Raw genomic sequence first — 17,930 nt, forward strand, 5'->3', positions numbered from 1 at the left:
CTTCTGTTTTTCTTGTAGTGGATAGTGGAGAGAAATTTGAATTCTCTGGATTGAGGCTGGACTGGTTCCGTCTGCAGGTAGGTCTGTTCCTGTTAATGGTCCCGCATTCTCAAGGTTCTTCCTCCTCAACAATCCCTTCCTTCTCTGTTTATTTACTAATCTCTGCTGTATAGAGTGATTCAACATTGACAACTACCGATTGACAGGACAAACCCTAACCAAACTGTAGCTCCTAGGTGGGCTGTCCTTTTCATTTATTTTGTTCTTCTCCACCCTTTTCCTAACTCCAACCACAGGCGTATACCAGTGTGGCTAAGGCTCCCCTGCACCTTCACGAGAATCCTGACTTAGCCAAGGTGATGAATCTCATTGTCTTTCACTCCCGAATGCTGGACTCAGTAGAGACTATACTGGTGGAAACTTCTGACTTGTCTACTTTCTGGTATGCCCTTATTCAGAGCTCTTTATCATTTGACCTGATCTCTTCCCTGGCTTCTGTGGAGAACAGTAGTTCCTTCCAACAGATGGGAAAATATTGTTTGAGAGTTCCTTAGAGGCAGGTGCTCCAACTCACTCATGCCAGGTTCTACCAAGTCATAGGAATTTTAGGTTGATTCCCTTTTGTTTTGGCTTTCTTTAGGATAATTATCTGTGATAATTCATCAGTATATATTTTTCCACACTGGTATCTTTGGAACCTTCTGCGGCTTCTTTTTATTCTTGGGGTATTTTGATTTAAAAGAGACATGGAAAATGTGGGGTTTCAGTGGAGGGAGCTGAAAATAATTGAGAGAGTTGGAGAATAGGGCCTTTGGAGAATGAAAATTAGTTTGTCTTCCTTAGGTATCATTCAGCATTTATCAAGTGACCACTGTTGGACATAACTCTGTCCTTTGGCAGATCAAACAACACAATATGTTGGCTCTGTTCTCTGCATTCAGTATAGGTGGGGAGATACAACACCCATGTACATGTGAAAAGGACATCAACGTAATAATTGCAAATGTAAGAAAGTGTAAAAAGAGTGCATGATATTGAGAGGATATAGGGTTGAGGAAAGATTAGTATCATGGAATTAACCTGAGAAAGTTTTCTGGAGCCTCAGTGGTCGAATTTTGGGAGGGATGTGAATTAATATTACTGTAGGACTTCTAAATTAGGGGGAATAGCCCAAATCATGCAGAAGCTCTAGGGTGCCTGGGTGGCTCAGTCGGTTGAGCGTCCGACTTCAGCTCAGGTCATGATCTCACAGCTCGTGAGTTCGAGCCCTGCGTCGGGCTCTGTGCTGACAGCTCGAAGCCTGCTTTGGATTCTGTGTCTCCCTCTGTCTGCCCCTAACCCACTCGCATTCTGTCTCTTTCTCTCTCAAAAATAAACATTAAACAAAATTTTAAATCATGCAGAGGCTCTGAGGGAAGAATAGCAAATTTTGGACAAGGGCAGGGAAGAAGATTAGCACTAAACCACCATGGGGTCCAGTATGAAAATCGAAAAGGGTTAAGTTTCTTGGTTTCCTGTCTACCTTAAGAGTAGGGAGTTGTGGGGGCACCTGGCTGGCTCAGTCTGTAGAGCATATGACTCTCAATCTTCAGTTCATTAGTTCAAGCCCCATGTTGGGCATAGAGCTTACTTAGAATGAGAGAGAGAGAGAGAGAGAGAGAGAGAGAGAGAGAGAGAGGAGGGAAGTGAGGGAGGGAGGTGTGAAGATCTGTAGATATTTGTTGAAAGAATGAATATTCTCTCCACCCCAAAGGGACCAGCAGGCTCCTAAACCCTGGTTCTAAGTCTGCTTCCCCTTTGTCTGCAGCTTCCATCTCCGCACCTTTGAGAAGATGTTTGCCGTGACCCTGGAAGAACCTACCATGTTGCGTTATGCCATTGCTTTCCCTCTGATTTGTGCTCATTTTGTCCACTGCACTCATGAGATGTGCCCGGAGGAGGTGGGTACCCTGACCTCTAAGCCCTGTCATCTCTCTAATCACATCTCATCCATATTCCACAAAACACAATTCCAAGGGTTGGTTTTGGTCATAAGAAGGGTACAAACATAGGTATGTGACACGTGACCCTACGTGTCTCAGCTTGATGTAGAACGTGTCCTCTCTATGGGTCTGTTTCTTCTTCTGAGTGGTGGCTCAGAGCAGATTATGAGGAAGAAGTGACTGTCTTGGTGATGACAATTTCTTCCTTGGTTCCTCTTTTCCAAAGTACCCCCACCTGAAGAACCATGGCCTTCATCACTGCAACTCCTTCCTTGAAGAGTTGGCCAAGCAGACCAGCAACTGCGTCCTGGAGCTCTGTGCTGAACAACGAAACCTGAGCGAGCAGGTAGGCTCAGTCTTCTCTCTCTATTTCAGTTTCCCTCTGTCTACCTTGTCTTCCTGTCAAATGCCAAGTTCTCTAACCCTTTCTCCCAAGTAGAGCTAGGGCTTTTGTGTACTTGAGTTTATGGCAGGTTTCTTTTCTTAGTGTAGTTCCTTCAGTCTTTACTCCCTTAGGACGAGATAGAGGTGTCCAAAAATACTCTTATTTGAACAGCTGCATACCAGCAAAATCTGTGCTCTCATTTGAAGCATTCTGAGAGAGGAGTTAGCTCCCTTGTTTATTCCCCCTCCTCTCTCTGCCCTGTGTATGCATAATTAGGACTGTGGCCCCTGTATCACCTGTCTTGTCTCACCTTTCTGTCCAGCTGCACCCTAATCCATGGCCATGTGAACATTTTCAGGCACCTCCTCTGTGTTTATCCTCAGGGCTGCTTTCTTGTCCTTGTCTGCTTGTTTCCCCCACCCCCACGCCCCACCTTGACTGACTCACAGCACCTGGTCATGATTAGCTCAACCTAAATTTCAGAAAATTAGAAAATGAGGAACTTGTTGCCCTGGAGTCTTTTAGGTTTCCTGGACTACCCACCCTTCCTGGGTTTGAGTCAGGCTTTGTAGCAACTTTGGTAGAAGGGGGTCCGGGTTGTGTGTGTGTGTGTGTGTGTTGTGTATGCATATGGATGGTTAATATTATTACTTATGTAACCTTCCCATTGTCTCATATGTAAAATGCGGATAAAAATAGTTTCTTCACAGAGGTATCATAGAGATGCAATGAAATAGAGTATGTTAAAGATTTAGTACACCGCTCTCAATAGATGTCAGCTGCTATATTATTTGGTACTTACTGAGCCCTAAGCTCTGTGCTGGGTTTTTGGGATGGGGTCCCAGAAGGAAGTTACACTATCCCTGCCCTTGGGGAATGTCCTGGTTTAAGGGAAAGAGGAGTACAAACACATGCCAGAAAGAAATTTAAGTGATGAATGCCCCGAAGCTAGGCAACCAAGTAGAATTGCGGGCATATTCTTCACTTATTTTGAGTCCCTACTACATGCAAGGGACGCGAAAGAGATTTGCTCAGTGTTGTATCAGGGGTGACTCAAGCGTGATGTGAGTAATTGTTTTCATGCACACCAGGACTTTTGTGCCCAGATGAGTATTGCCCCCTCTAAAGTTATCATTTGGAATAAATAATTAGTGATGTTGCCATAACGAGCAGAGTTACGTTATTTTGGAATTACTTTCAGAATCTACCGCAGACGTTTTGGCATAACATCAGGGTTGACACATCTTTAGGGTCACATCTCTTAGCATGACTGTGAAGTACTAAAACCGGTTTTCTCATGGTGCTTACGCTACCTTTAGAGGAATTCTGAATGAGGAGTTTCCAGACGTGCTCTGCACAGGCTCCGCAGCATTGGATTAAGTGGAGAGAATTCTAAGATGATTATCTTGAAGGAGAAACCTGAATATATAATTCTATCTTGTATTTTCTGTGCAGCTGACTGGGCTATCTCAGTGAAGAGAAGAGATACAGAATTGATTAATAATAATAAAAAAAGAAGTGGAAAGAGAGTGCTGGCCATATTGTGAGCTCTGAATCTTTGGACAGCTACATAGCACGGGCATCTGTAACCATGGGACAGAATATGAAGGGATGTAAAGTGAGATGGTTGTTCCATCCAAGCAAAAAATAACTTTCTTCCCAGGTTGGAAGATCCTAGAAAGTGCAATTGCGTGGAGCTCTTAGGTCCTATTCCTTTTACTTGAATTTTCCATCAGTAAAGAGTTTCTCTCAGGATGTGAGTGGGGACTTGACGATCTGATCCATAAAAAACACTGCTGTTTCTAGACTTTGAGCCCTACCCATGGAGAGATATTTAGTGATACCTAAAAGAAATGAGTGCATTTCAAATTGGCCCCCATTCAAGGAGGAGATGCTGGAAGGAAAGAGAGAGAAAGGCAGACAAATAAAAGAATAGACAATAGTGGAGGGTCTGCGAGATGGGCTCCTTGTCAGTTTTAGGAATGGATCTCACTATTCATTTGTGTTTGTCCCTAAAGCTTCTACCTAAGCACTGTGCCACTACCATCAGCAAAGCCAAGAATAAGAAAATCATGAAGCAGAGGCAGACTCCCAGAAAAGGAGAACCTGAGAGAGACAAGCCAGGAGCTGAGAGTCACCGGAAGAACCGCAGCATTGTCACCAAGTGAGGACCTGGGCCCTTGAGGGCCAGGTGGCCACTGCCTCCAAGAAGGGAGAGCAGGGAAGAGGGAAGGTGATTCGGCAGAAGAACGTGGGAGTGGTGGTGGCAAGTGGCAGATACGGAAAAGCACTTCCGTGTGAATTTCCTACTTTGCCTTTGAAGGCGGCATCAATGTCCTAGAAGCTGAAAGGGTCTGAGGGTCATGGGCCTGACAAATCCTTCCTGGGTACTAGCAGGTAGTGCCAGCCCTGTAATTAAAGCTCGTTTTACTTTCTCAATTTCCCAGCATGGACAAGCTACACCTAAACTTGACAGAATTGGCGCTGACAATGAATCATGTGCACAGCTTCTCTGTGTTTGAACACACGATCTTCCCTTCTGAGTATCTCAGCAGCCATCTGGAGGCCAGACTCAACAGGTATCACTCTTTCCTTGTCTTCTATGTTTGCATAGTATGGTAGTCCTTTTTTTTTTTTTTTTTTTTTGAGAGAGAGAGAGCACACACGTGACTGTGTGCGTGTGCGTGAGCGGGGAAGGAGCAGAGAGAATCTTTTATTAAAAATTTTTTAAAAATGTATTTCATATATAGAGAGGGAACACAAGTGGGGAAGAGGGAGAGAGGGAGAGGAAGAGGGAGAGAGAGAGAGAGAGAGAGAATCCCAAAAGCCTCCATGCTCAGTGTGGAGCCTGACATGGGGCTCTATCCCATGACCCTGGGATCATGACCTGAGCCAAAATTGAGTTGGATGCCTAACTGATTGAGGCACCCTGGTGCCCCTGCATAGTATGGTGGTTCTTAAAGTTGGGTTCTGTTAGATTCATTTTGGTGGTCACTCTGATGGAGTTAATCTGGCATAGGTCTCAAGTATCTTTATTAAAATGCAATTAACAAAAAAGGTCCCAACATTCTACAGGTGGTTTGGTAAACAACCAGAACTGATCACCACTGGTTTAGTGGTTTAGTAGAGTGAGCGGGGATTTCGCAGTCAGGAGACCTGTGTTGACATCCTGGCCATTAGTTAAGACACTGGAGTGGGGAATCTGACTTGTTTGCGCCTTGTTTCCTACCCTGAAAATAAGGATAATGATATTTACCTTATAATGAGAATTACCTGTAATTGAGAATTGGTATAGAATTAAAGGTAATAATGTGTTCGAAGTTCCTGACACATACAGGCTTCAATAAAATAGATTCCCTCCCTTCACTTTGCCTCTCTTTCCATTGCCCCTTGAAGTAGGAGGAATATTCCTTATATTGGAGTTGAGTGCTATAGTCAGTAATTAGGGGAATGAGGGGAAAAGGTTTTGTTTTCTTTGTTTTTGTTTTTTGTCTTAAATAATACTCCAGTCTTCTATGTTTTGTTTTGGAATTTGTAATCTATTCGCTTGAGTTGCCAGGGAAGGCATGCTTGAGAAAGTGACATTTGGGTAAACTCCTGAAGAAGCCAAGTGTGTGACTATCTGAGGAAAGAGCGTTCTAGGTAGAGGAAATAGCCAGGGCAAAGGCTCTGAGATGGGAACCTGCCTAGAATGTTCAGGGACCGGGGGAGGCCAGGATGGCTGGACCAGAATGAGCCAGGGACTGATGGGTCAGATGTCAGGTTAGAGACTAGGTTGGAGGAGTTGGCAGACGGTGTAGGTATTTCTATGTCATTGTAAGGACTTTGACTTTGACTCTGAGTGAGATGGGGAGCCTTGACAGGGTTTGAGCAGAGCACTAACAAATGTACCTACCTTTTTGGGTTTCTATGAGATTTAAAGGAGGTAATGTGTGTAGTTAAATCATAGCACGGCACCTGGAACACAGTATAAATGTGCTGCTACTGTGTTTAATATTATGATTGTGATTATGATTTTTGTCACCCAGAGCCATTGTGTGGCTGGCTGGCTACAATGCCACGACCCAGGAGATCGCGAGGCCTTCTGAACTGTTGGCAGGAGTCAAGGCATATGTCGGTTTCATACAGTCACTGGCCCAGTTTGTGGGTGCAGATGTTTCTAGAGTCATCCGCAATGCCCTCCTGCAGCAGACACAGCCACTGGACTCGTGTGGGGAACAGACGATCACCACTCTCTACACAAATTGGTCAGTGTTGCTTAGCCTCTTCTACTGCCTTATTCCTTTGTTACCACTTTTGCCTTTACACGGTCAGACCTTGGGTCCAGGCATTTTAGCTCTGAGGGCCATAGACCCCCAAATAGAGGCTTGTTTCTGCTAGAGGACTAGAGCAATAAGCGGGGGGCAAACCCAGATGTCCTTCTTTCCATGTACCATCTATTTCTGACCTTCCATGTAACACCCATTCATCTACCCTGTAGCAATTTGACCTTTCCCCTCTTATTCTCCAGTTCTTAATCTTCCTTTTCTGGATTCTTACTGTTTTAATTTCAAACGCTCTCTCTTCCTCTTTCTGAAGTTCTCTTATTTCTCTTTGCCCAGCTTCTCTACCTGAAGACTATTCTGTCTAACACAGTATCTCCAGGATACAATCGCTTCATCCCAGATATGACCATGTCGAGTCTAGCAGTTTGTTTTTAATAGGAAGGGAGCTGCCTCTCCAAAACCAGAGGAGGTAGGGATTAGCAATGTTTCCTTTGAGAGTTTAAGGATGGAAAGGAGCCAGATTCCTACCTCCCCAAGCCACTGGGTGGCGCTCTTAATCCAATATCAGCTCAGCAGGAGCCAGGTTGCAAAGAGCCCCCCTGAGCAGGGGGAAAGACGGAGACCAGTTTTGCAAGTAAGAATGCCACCAGGGGCGTGTCAGGAAAGGAAAATGGGTGTTGTGGGTTAAGTGAAGACTTTGAATTGTTAAAGAGGGCATGCTTCTCTGAAGGGGGCACCCACCCCTTGCCTCCACCTGATCGCTACCCCCACTAAGCACCTTACTTTTAATGGAAAGTCTCCCAGTTTCAAAATTTTGACAACAAATTCAAACTAAAAGAAAAAAACCCCTCACCTTTGATGGCTGGGTTTGCCCCCCACCCAGGGGACTTCTGTAAGACCTAGACCCAGAGCTAGTTCCTGGGTGAGTGGCAGGGGCTGGCCACACCCTCCTTTGCCTGGAGGTTGGGAGGGGATATTTGGAGGCTGGATGACCAGTGCTCACAAGGCTTCTGTCAGTCCAGGAGGTTTGACTTGGGACTTGGCTTCTAGAATCCTATGTCCTCAGTCCAACATTCTTTTATTTAAAATTTTTTTTTAACATTTATTTATTATTGAGAGACAGAGACACAGCGTGAGCAGGGGAGGGGCGGAGAGAAAGGGAGACACCAGAATGTGAAGCAGGTTCCAGGTTAGTCCAACATTCTTTTATTTTTTTTTTAATGTTTATTTATTATTGAGAGACAGAGACACAGCGTGAGCAGGAGAGGAACAGAGAGAGAGGGAGACACAATGGAACAGAGAGAGAGGGAGACACAATCTGAAGCAGGGTCCAGGCTCTGAGCTGTCAGCACAGATCCCAACTTGGGGCTCGAACCCACAAACTGTGAGATCATGACCTGAGCCGAAGTCGGACGCTTAACGAACTGAGCCACCGGGCGCCCCCCCCTCAGTCCAACATTCTCATTGGAGCGGTTGAGGCTAAGTATATTTCAGAGGAGCCCAGTTAGTAGGAACTTTTTTCTTGTCAGTTTGGGCTTGTCTTATCTGACAGAGAGAGGCCTAGGGTGAGGGGAGAGAACAGTTGGAAAAGAGCAGGGGCTGAGAGAGGGGAGTGCATACTGTTACATCTGACAGCCCTGTGAAATACCCTGCGGACTGGAGGAGAAGCAGAATTACAACACTGCCAGTTGTTCTTGAGCCAATGGCTTGGGGTGTTAATTAGAGTGTTTTGCTGTCTTCTTTGAGTTTCTTCCCCCCACCCCAGCCTTTGGCAGAGTTTCTCTTCCCGAGCCCAGTGGTAGTAGTGGGGAGCAATGGCAGGGAGAAACGATCGAATGCTAATCTCGTGTGCTTTCTTGGCCAACCCTTAGGTACCTAGAAAGTCTGCTTAGACAGGCGAGCGGCGGCACCATCATCCTCTCCCCCGCCATGCAGGCCTTCATCAGTCTTCCCAGAGAGGGGGAGCAGAACTTCAGCGCAGAGGAGTTCTCTGACATCTCTGGTGAGCCCGGGGCCTGGTCTCCTTGGCAAGGAGCTGAGCCTTTCCCCTCAGTTCAGCATCTCGGCCTCCAGACCTTCCCAGAGGCTCATTCTGTAGGCTCCTCAACATCTCTGCGGGATTACATGTTGGGGACAATAAAGAGATCCTAAGTGAGAGCCAGAATTGAGGAGTGGCCTGGGGGTTGCAGGTGGAGAGGGAGAATGAGGGGAGTTGGGAGCTAGGTAAGGCCACTCAAGTTACTGAAAGGGTTTATTTTTCGAAGGGTGGTAAATAGTTATTTTCCATTTCCACACAGAATAAAGAGTTAGACATATAACGAAGGGTAAAAGATAAATAAATAAATGTAAGGAGGGAATTCTGATATTTGGAGTTATTAAATAGTAGTCTGATGTCATGGCATCTTCTTTCTGAGGGATAAATTTTAGGGCCTGAGCCAGAGCTTGGATTGCTGATGTATAATGATGATAAAATAATAGATGACATTGACTGTGGGCTAAGTTCTAAATGTTCACACCTATTAATCCCTTTAATCCTCACAATGGCTTTGAGGTAGGAACTCCCATTACCCCTGTTTTACAGATGAGGACACTGAGACACAGGGAGGTTAAGGAGCTTACCTAAGGTCACACATTCATAAATGTCTGAACTGGGATTTCAACTCAAGGCAGTCAAATTCTAGAACCTGGGTGCTTAATCACATGCGGTGCTGCTTCCCAGTGTCTAGAAGGACTTTTGTGTCTTAAGGCCGGTGGGTAAGGATTGTGGAGTGAATGAGTTGGGGTGTCCTTCTCTTTTTAAAAGAGGGCTGGAAGCCATACAGATCCTTTTTAATGGATTTGTTTTACTGACTGATTGATGAACTATCCTACTGTTTCCTCCCTCCTTTCACCTCCATATAAATCCTGGCTCCTGCATGGTGTCTGGTACAGGTGGGGGATGCTTTCGTGACCCCGCCTTCTCCATTCTTCCCCTTCCTTGTTTGGGGGGGCATGTTATAGAAGAGCACACAGTTCTGTTGTCCAGTGCTGTCTCCTTCGTACCCTCATTCTGATTCCATCAGTAAGCTGACCCTACTCTTTGCGTGCTGGAGGCTTCAGATGTCCCCTTTTGTCAACTCCACCCACAAACTGTAGGCAGCATCTAAAATCAGCTTTAGGTCTTGCTGACAACTGATGAGCAGCAGGAGGTAAGGCTGATTCCCCCTTCTACCACCCCCACCCCAATTTCCCCGAGTTACCATGGTGATGGGGCAATGCTACTGTAAAAATAGATAGATGGAAAGAGAAGGATGGCCTAGGGTTACTAGCCTGGAGTTGAGAAGACTAGAGTAAGGATATTCAGCGATCTGAACTGGATGATCAGTGTGTTTTCTCTCTCCAGGGGAGGCAGTTCAGCCCTTCTTCCTCTCTATCAGCCATTTTGGCATTATCAAGTTGACCAGGTGGCACATCTTTTTCTAATTCTCAGCTCAGTTTTTTTCTACTATAAATCGGAGAGGCCAGAAGTGTGTAGTATTTACTCTAGATGGGGCTCTGACCAAGTTCCACTTCCTCTGTTCTTGGTGGAAGCAGAGATCAACTGGTCCTGCCTTCAACAGCTTGAGCGTGAGCCTTGATTTCTTTCCCCTCTGAACTCCTATTAACAACGTTAAACTCACTTTTCTGCTGCCGGTCTCTTGTTGTTGCTACTTTTGGTTTTGTACGATTTTCTCTGCTGGGATGGTGCATGGCCAAAGACCATCGCTGGAGCTCCTTCCTATTTGGATTTGTCACTAATGTTTCCAACAGGGGATTTCCCCAGTAGGGTGTCGTTTAATCCACAAAGAGCCGAAAGTGGGATGAGTAGGGACAGATAAGGCATCCGGGGCAGACTAGAGGGAGGAAGGACTTAGAGGAAGAAACAACTGGGATTCTGGGGATGTGTGTTGGTTATGAAAAAGAAAAGGTAGGTCCAGGAGAGGAAAATTTGGACAGTGAGGCATTAAATAAGGGAAGCAGAGGGAGGAGCAGAGAAGACACCAGAGCTTAGATAAGAAACTAGTTGTGGTATCTACAGAAAGGGGCAATAAGACATTGTGCTAGATTTCAGGTACCAGCCCTTGACTTGGTTAAGTGACCTTGAACAAGCGCTTGACCATGTCTGTTAAACCAGAAGGATGTACTGTATACCTCAGAGGGCTGTTAATAATGATCACATCAATAATCCTTTAATCATATATATCTTTGTGGGCTTCTAAGATTTTTAGCATGGGCTCTTATTGACTCTCATATCCACTCTGTGAAGTATTCGGGGCAGATATTAATTTCTTCATTTTACAGAGAGGTAAATGGAGGCTCAGAAGGGTCAGTGACTTGTTTAAGGTCTTACATCTAACGAGTTAGTACAGCTAGTCTTGCAAGAGCAAAACCCAGGTACCACAGAGAGGGACTTGGGAAAGGATTGCTTCCTGTAAGAATGTAAAGTAAATATCATTTGCGATAAGTGTTTGCGTGAGTGCCAGTGGGGAGGGGGTAAATGGTCCCACAGGATGGCCAGGTCTGTCACCTAAATGTAGGATTGCAGGCCACTTCTGCTCCCCAACTTCCTACTTCCTTTCCTTGAGGAAAAATATTGTAAATGTTCAGATTTACCGTCTGTCTGTGGTGTAAACACTCCAGTGCTCTCTGAGTCCCACCCGGGACCTCTGTAACTCTGTTTCAGAGATGCGGGCCTTGGCTGAACTGTTGGGCCCCTACGGCATGAAGTTCCTGAGTGAGAACCTGATGTGGCATGTGACCTCTCAGATTATGGAGCTGAAGGTACTGTGTAAACAAGGCCTGGGAAAAGGCGCAGCCTCAGGGAAAAGGGGCAGGAGTAGGAGACTGGTCGGGGGGTGGGGGGATGTACCATGGTCTTGTCTTCTGCTTCACGTCTCTGTGTCCTGGCTGCAGAAGCTGGTGGTGGAAAACATGGATGTACTTGTTCAGATCAGATCCAACTTTAGCAAGGCAGACTTGATGGCTTCTCTGCTGCCCCAGCTGATAGGTGAGCACCTCCCTGATGGGACAAGGAACTGTGGCCATGGCATTACGGATGACAGGGGTTTTGGGGGAGTGGGGCGGGGCTAGGCTGGGTGTGCAGAAGCAAAACCCGCACTAGTCTCCTGAGTTCTACTTTTCTCATGCTCTTCCTTCTCCGCAGGGGCTGATAATGTGCTGAAACGCATGACCATCATTGGAGTTATCCTCAGTTTTAGGGCCATGGCCCAGGAGGGACTTCGGGAGGTGAGCTGAGGGCAAAGGGCTGCCCCAGAATCACAGATGCCCCTGAGGGTAGGGTTTGTATGAGAAATCGCGGAGACGTGTGGTGAGCATTGAGGAGAGAGGGGGAACGTAATTTGGTAGAGGTCCCGGAAGATCTCTGGGGACAGATGAGCAGAGGACACCTAGAAGCATGATGCGAGGGCCGTGTGGGAGGCTGGTGGGGCCTTATCCAAGCTGGGGCCCTTGTTATGTTTGTTCCGTCTATCTTTGCAGGTACTGGCACTGCCCTGTGAACTCATTTATCTTCTCTCTCCTCCAGGTGTTCTCCTCCCACTGCCCATTTCTCATGGGTCCCATAGAGTGCCTGAAAGAGTTTGTGACCCCAGACACAGACATCAAGGTATGGGACAGCTCGAAGTGCAATCCACTTAGGAGATTGTTGTTGTCGAAAGGACGTACCCAGGACCTCATGAGGGAGGGAGGGCTCTGAAGAATACTGTAGGGAAGGAGCCAGCATTTGAAATTTTTTTTAAATCTTTATTTATTTTTGAGAGAGAGCGAGCAAGCAGGGGAGGAACAGAGAGAGAAGGAGACACAGAATCTGAAGCAGGCTCCAGGTTCTGAGCTGTCAGCACAGAGCCCGAGGTGGGGCCCAAACTCAAAAACTGCGAGATCATGACCTGAGCTGAAGTTGGACACTTAGCCGACTGAGCCACCCAGGTGCCCCAAGGAGCCGGCATTTGAATAGGAAGGAGCTGGGAGAGATTTTGTAGAGAGAGGAGTAGTGGTCAGACGATATTCTTGGAGAGACAGGGCAGAGCTGGAGAGACATGAGGGGGATGGACAGAACTGGGAGCCTGGCGTACCTGTGAGAGGGTTGGGGAAACATTACTGGAGAAAGGTAAGATCTAGGGTAGCATTGGCGGCTTTTTCTAGCTAAAGTGTGCCAATTAGATACTGAACTGTGTGCAAACAAGTTCCCTCTTCAGTCAGGAGCTCAGGTACTTTTTGTAAAATGATTTATTGCTTCCATCCCCACCCTCTCCACCTGAGCCCAGTTTCCCTTTTCTGGCCTTTCCTTCCTCCTGGTTCTGAAACTTTTTGATTCCTCTATGTCTGTGTCACCTGGCTCAGGCCTGCATCTACTACAGAGATGGAGAGAGGAGGAGGGGCTTCTGCAGGCACCCCGAGTAGAACATCCACTTCTCTGCCTGCCCCCGCCCCCCCATCTTTGCAACATCTTCTTGTCTTTTGGATCACCTGAAACAAACAGGTGTGTTATGTAGGATATACAGCCAAAGGCTGGGAACAAGGGCCTTCAGACACATAGGGCAGGCCACTTCTTCATGGAGAGAGCTCTGTGATTAAGAGGGAACTGGTCAGCAGGAAGAATCAAAGTTGGATATTAAGAAAAACTTCCTTGCCTTGAGATCAAAGGAATTGTGAGATTTCCCCTCTCTCCCCCTGAACCTCAGGCTGAAGCAGTCCTGGGGACCATGTGGGTTTGATGTTTCACTGGGCTGGCTGCCCCTTCTGACCGTTCTTTTACAATGAACTTGGGTTTCTGGAAGCTGCTGATGTTGGGGACGAATGCCTGTCAGAAGCTTGTCTACCTGTATCTCCTGGGCAGCACTGATTTTAGGCCCTGCCTGCTGGTGAAAATAAGTAGGTTGGAGCCGGAGTGGGGGGGAGGAGAGGTGGCCTGTCCATCAGAGATTCTGTTGCTGTCTCAGAGGAGTGTGAAGCTTAGGGAAAGAGAAAATAAGACTCCTTCGATCATCCCTTTCTTCTCCAGAAAAATCACAGGTCATGGACCCGGTCCCTGATCTCCCCAGATCCATGAACTATAGGGAATTTAAATAAAGGGCAGAGCAGAACGTGGCAAAGGTGAGCCTTCCATGACAAGTACCATAGGTGAAGTGTGTGTTGATTGGTGTATCTGTAGGGTGCTTTGCTAAAGTTACCCCACCCAGTTGTCTACTCTTGAAACAATTGTCCTTGTTCTCTCCAAACATTTTCAAGTAATTTGGTTAACCTCAAATGAGGTCTAAATACTCGGCATGGGAGTGGGGCTTTGGGGCCATATCCCGGGAACTTGATTTTAAGTACTAGAGATTCAAGTATCGATCAATAAATGTATTTTTGTAATTTAAATTTGGTTAGCTAACATACAGTTCAATATTGATTTCAGGAGTAGAATTTAGTGATTCATTACTTACATACAACACCCAATGCTCATCACAACAAGTGCCTTCCTTAATGCCTGTCACCCATCTAGCCCATCACCCACCCACCTCCCTCCATCAATCCATAGTTTGTTCTTTCTTGTTAAGAGACTCTTATGGTTTGTTTCTCTCTCTTCTCTCCATCTCCCTTCCCATATGTTCATCTGTTTTGTTTCTTAAATTCCATCAATCAATAAATAGTAATTGAATACCTTCTATGTGCTTAGCGTTGTGTTAAAAACTAAAGAGGAGAAAAAGAAGTGCAATGTTCCTGGCTTTGAGAGAAAGGAAGAGGAGGAAAGGAATAATGTTGATTGGTGACTCATGTTTATTAGTGACTCTGAGTGTGTAGGGTAGATGCTTTATACATGTGACCTAACTTAATCTCCACAACAACTCTGTGAGGTAGTGTTCTCCCAGTTTTACAGATGAGGAAACTGAGGCTCAAAGAGGTTAAGTAACTTTTAGCCAAGGTCACACATTTAGAAAGTGGTGGTCCTGGGATTTGAACCCAGATCTTCTCACTCCAAGGCCTTTTTCTCCCCTCAGATGCCATGAGGTTGTAAAGGATTATTTTCTAGGTGCTGAGATAAGCCATATGTGCCACCTCCTATCTGAAAAGGTAACTGATAATACCATGTGTGATCCATGCTAAGTCCGTGGTACCACTTTAGGAAGGAAGAGATGAATTGGGCCTGAAGTGTTTCAGCGAGGGCTTCACACATAATATGAGATTTGAGTTAAGCCTCAAGGGGTGGGTGTCACTTAGATAGAAGTAGAGGTCAGGAAAAGACGCTGTAGATGAAGAGGGAACCCAAGTATGACAGTAAGGAAGCGAGTTGTAGCTTGGAGGCAGTGAATTGATGACTCTGGTTGCATTGACTGTAGGAAGCTCTTGGGGAATTAAGAGTGAGAGAGGAAATTCGTACTGTGGAGTATCTGAATGCCAAACAAAATGCCATTTGTGCCTTTTCTCTGTAGGTTATGGAGAGCTATGAAAAGAATACCTAGAAAAGATGATAATTCACCGAAGGGTTAACATCTGTGATCCGGGAATCCTGACTACCTGTAGCTTCTGTCAAACACTTCCCTCTGGGAACCCTGTCCAGAATGTTGTTTTCTTCTCTACTAGGTGACCCTGAGTATCTTTGAGCTGGCCTCTGCTGCAGGAGTGGGCTGTGACATTGACCCAGCCCTGGTGGCTGCCATTGCCAATCTGAAAGCTGGTAAGATTGGGGAAAGTGGGCAAGGGAGGGCTTGGACCATTATTTTTAGGTGGGAAAATGTCAATGTCAAAAGAAATCTTCCCTTGGGATTGTGAATTCAGAGGATATAAGCTGGGAGCTAAAGAAAGACTTAAAGTGCAGTCCCTAACCCCCAGAAAACATTTACATAGGCAATTTAGATTCCTAGCCACGTTCCAACCAGTTGACCTGTCAATCTGCTAAAAAATATTAAGCGAGAGCCCCTTTGATGCTCAGCAAATACTCAAAGGAACTTGTGCTCTAGTTGGGGAGGTAAGATTAATGCAAATGAGACAATGAGAGAGCAAGCCACAGTTACATGTGATTTCATGCTGAGTTACATGTGATTTCATGCTGTGGTACAGCATCTATGTGTCTCAGAGTGATCTGGTGCTCTCCCCTCCCATAGAATCACCCTGATGCTATTCACTTCTTCCTCTCGTCTCCCGTTGTCTTTTACATTTCCTGGTACACACTTCTTCTTTCTTACGCACACTCAGAATGGGATGAAACCAAGGGGCTGGTATTAAGCCCTTTCAAAATTGCTGGACTGGCCCTTCTCTCTTAGTTTGGTAAGACCCTTCCCTCTCCTTCCTGTCTCCCCACCCCATCAGGCAGCTGACAGTGTCCTCTGACTGCATGTCCGCAGAGCCCTTCCCCAAGAGCTCTGCTTTGGTCACCAGAGGAGGCCTCCAGGATCAGGCCCCTCATGAGAAGTGGAGGCCAGTCCTGTTCCCCTTCAGCGAGAATGACTTGCCTGCAGTGCTTTAGAAAGCGTTTTCCTAGATAATTTTCTTACAGGATCTTCCCAGTAATCCTGGGAACTAGGACCTCTGTAGAAGATAACTCCTGTTTGCTGATCTTACTTTCCCTCTTTTTTTTTTTTTTTTTCGTCTTACCAGATACTTCATCCCCTGAGGAAGAATATAAGGTGGCCTGCCTGCTCTTGATCTTTCTTGCTGTTTCCCTCCCACTCCTCGCCGCTGACCCTTCTTCTTTCTATAGTATTGAGAAGGATGGTAAGTAAGGAGTAGGTGGGAGGGACCAGTGCTATTAGGATAGTCTCCCGGGGTAGGGAGAGGAGACGGAGACATTTGTCTGGAGAATGTACAGAATTCTGACTCAGGTGTAAAGTTCTGTTTCAAAGAACACTTGAGAATGAAGTCTCCGTAAAATTCAATTCCAGTGAGATTTCTTAGGAATACCCTTATCCTAATATCTAACTATCTTCTGATGTTTCTAGGAATATCATCCCCCAAATGCCTCCTGGTCCTTTTGGTGTCAAACGGGGGTGGCCTAGCCTGAAACAGTGAGAAAGTACCAGCTGGGGTCAGCCTGGGGTGGCTCACTTTATTTCTTTTTGTGTCTCTCCCCCTCTGTCAATCATAACCTAGGTTACAACAACAATATTCACTGCTTGACCAAAGCCATCATCCAGGTATCTGCTGCCCTCTTCACACTCTACAACAAGAACATCGAAACTCACCTCAAGGAGTTTCTGGTGGTGAGTACAGAGCCCAAGGCATAGCCCACCTCAAGCCCAACACAGGGCTTTGAGATCGAGAGCTGAGCTGTGATCAAGAGTTGAGTTGGACACTTAACTGACTGAGCCGCCCAGGCACCCCCAAGTCCTCTGTTTTTAATAAGGTCTCCGGGACATCTGATGCACAATCAAATTGGAGACACCAAGTTTTAGAACCCATAAGGAAGCCCTTTCCAACTCTAATCCTCACAAACAACGACGGAACCTTTTTTCACATTCTCAAACCTTAGTGTAAATCAGAATCACCTGGAGAATTTCTGAGTCAGTAGATTTGAGGTGGGGCTAGAAAATGTGCGTTTCCAAGATCCCAAGTTGATGCTGTTCATCCTGGGATCTCGCTTTGAGAACCACTGGGCTTGATTTCTAGGACTGGGGCTTATAATCAGGCAGCCGATTCTACTGTAGGTTACATCCCATTTATTCGAGAAAAATTGTTTCAAAAAATATTTTTAGCCAAGGTTTGACTCCCTGTAACAATCACCATTTATCTTAAGTTCTGCCTCTGGAAAAACACAGAATAAGTAGTCTCTTTCCATTGTTGAAAACCCTGGGGTTTTCCATTCTAAGTCCTCCATGGTGGAATTCAATCCATACGCTTCTGATACATGGTCCATTACCCACTGCCTGACTTCAGCGTTCTCAACAATGGGGAACTTATTCCTCTGCAAAGCATGGGCCTGACTTAAGAATTAGGGCCTCATTTGTCTCCTTTTAGGAGGACACACGGTAAATCATATTCTCTCCGGAATCATACCATTTCCCTGGAAGCTTAGTTAGAGGGTCTCCATTTAAACTGGGCCAGCCAGCCAATCAGAATGGGATCCGAGCATCTTAGATATAAAGAATGTTCGTACCAGATCTCCAAGATGGGGTGAGAAGGGACCCCCTCTCCCCTTTTCCGTTTGCCCTGTTTCTTTACTGAATGAGGGCAACCTGGGCCTGGGATGCAGTTAATCATGTTTCTTCCTCCCTCTTTGATCTGTTGGGGGCCTGGAGGTGAATGGAGAGGACAGCCATTTGGGAGTTGACAGGAGGGGAATGT

General features: G+C 46.0%; 1 protein-coding gene across 1 annotated transcript in view; it reads left to right on the forward strand.

Moving 5' to 3' along the window:
• The window catches only part of NCKAP1L (NCK associated protein 1 like), a 40,909-nt gene that overhangs the window by 16,985 nt on the left and 5,994 nt on the right, over positions 1 to 17,930 (forward strand). Inside the window, exons 15-29 of the mRNA XM_043564210.1 lie at positions 19 to 77; positions 297 to 442; positions 1,808 to 1,940; positions 2,209 to 2,328; positions 4,386 to 4,531; positions 4,815 to 4,946; positions 6,396 to 6,614; positions 8,504 to 8,634; positions 11,335 to 11,432; positions 11,565 to 11,658; positions 11,815 to 11,897; positions 12,196 to 12,276; positions 15,234 to 15,327; positions 16,248 to 16,364; positions 16,740 to 16,849. Of these exons, the coding sequence (XP_043420145.1) occupies positions 19 to 77; positions 297 to 442; positions 1,808 to 1,940; positions 2,209 to 2,328; positions 4,386 to 4,531; positions 4,815 to 4,946; positions 6,396 to 6,614; positions 8,504 to 8,634; positions 11,335 to 11,432; positions 11,565 to 11,658; positions 11,815 to 11,897; positions 12,196 to 12,276; positions 15,234 to 15,327; positions 16,248 to 16,364; positions 16,740 to 16,849 (1,763 nt within the window). The remainder of the gene's footprint in view (positions 1 to 18; positions 78 to 296; positions 443 to 1,807; positions 1,941 to 2,208; positions 2,329 to 4,385; positions 4,532 to 4,814; positions 4,947 to 6,395; positions 6,615 to 8,503; positions 8,635 to 11,334; positions 11,433 to 11,564; positions 11,659 to 11,814; positions 11,898 to 12,195; positions 12,277 to 15,233; positions 15,328 to 16,247; positions 16,365 to 16,739; positions 16,850 to 17,930) is intronic.

The sequence above is a fragment of the Prionailurus bengalensis genome, chromosome B4, assembly GCF_016509475.1.
Source record: "Prionailurus bengalensis isolate Pbe53 chromosome B4, Fcat_Pben_1.1_paternal_pri, whole genome shotgun sequence".
Taxonomy (NCBI): domain Eukaryota; kingdom Metazoa; phylum Chordata; class Mammalia; order Carnivora; family Felidae; genus Prionailurus; species Prionailurus bengalensis.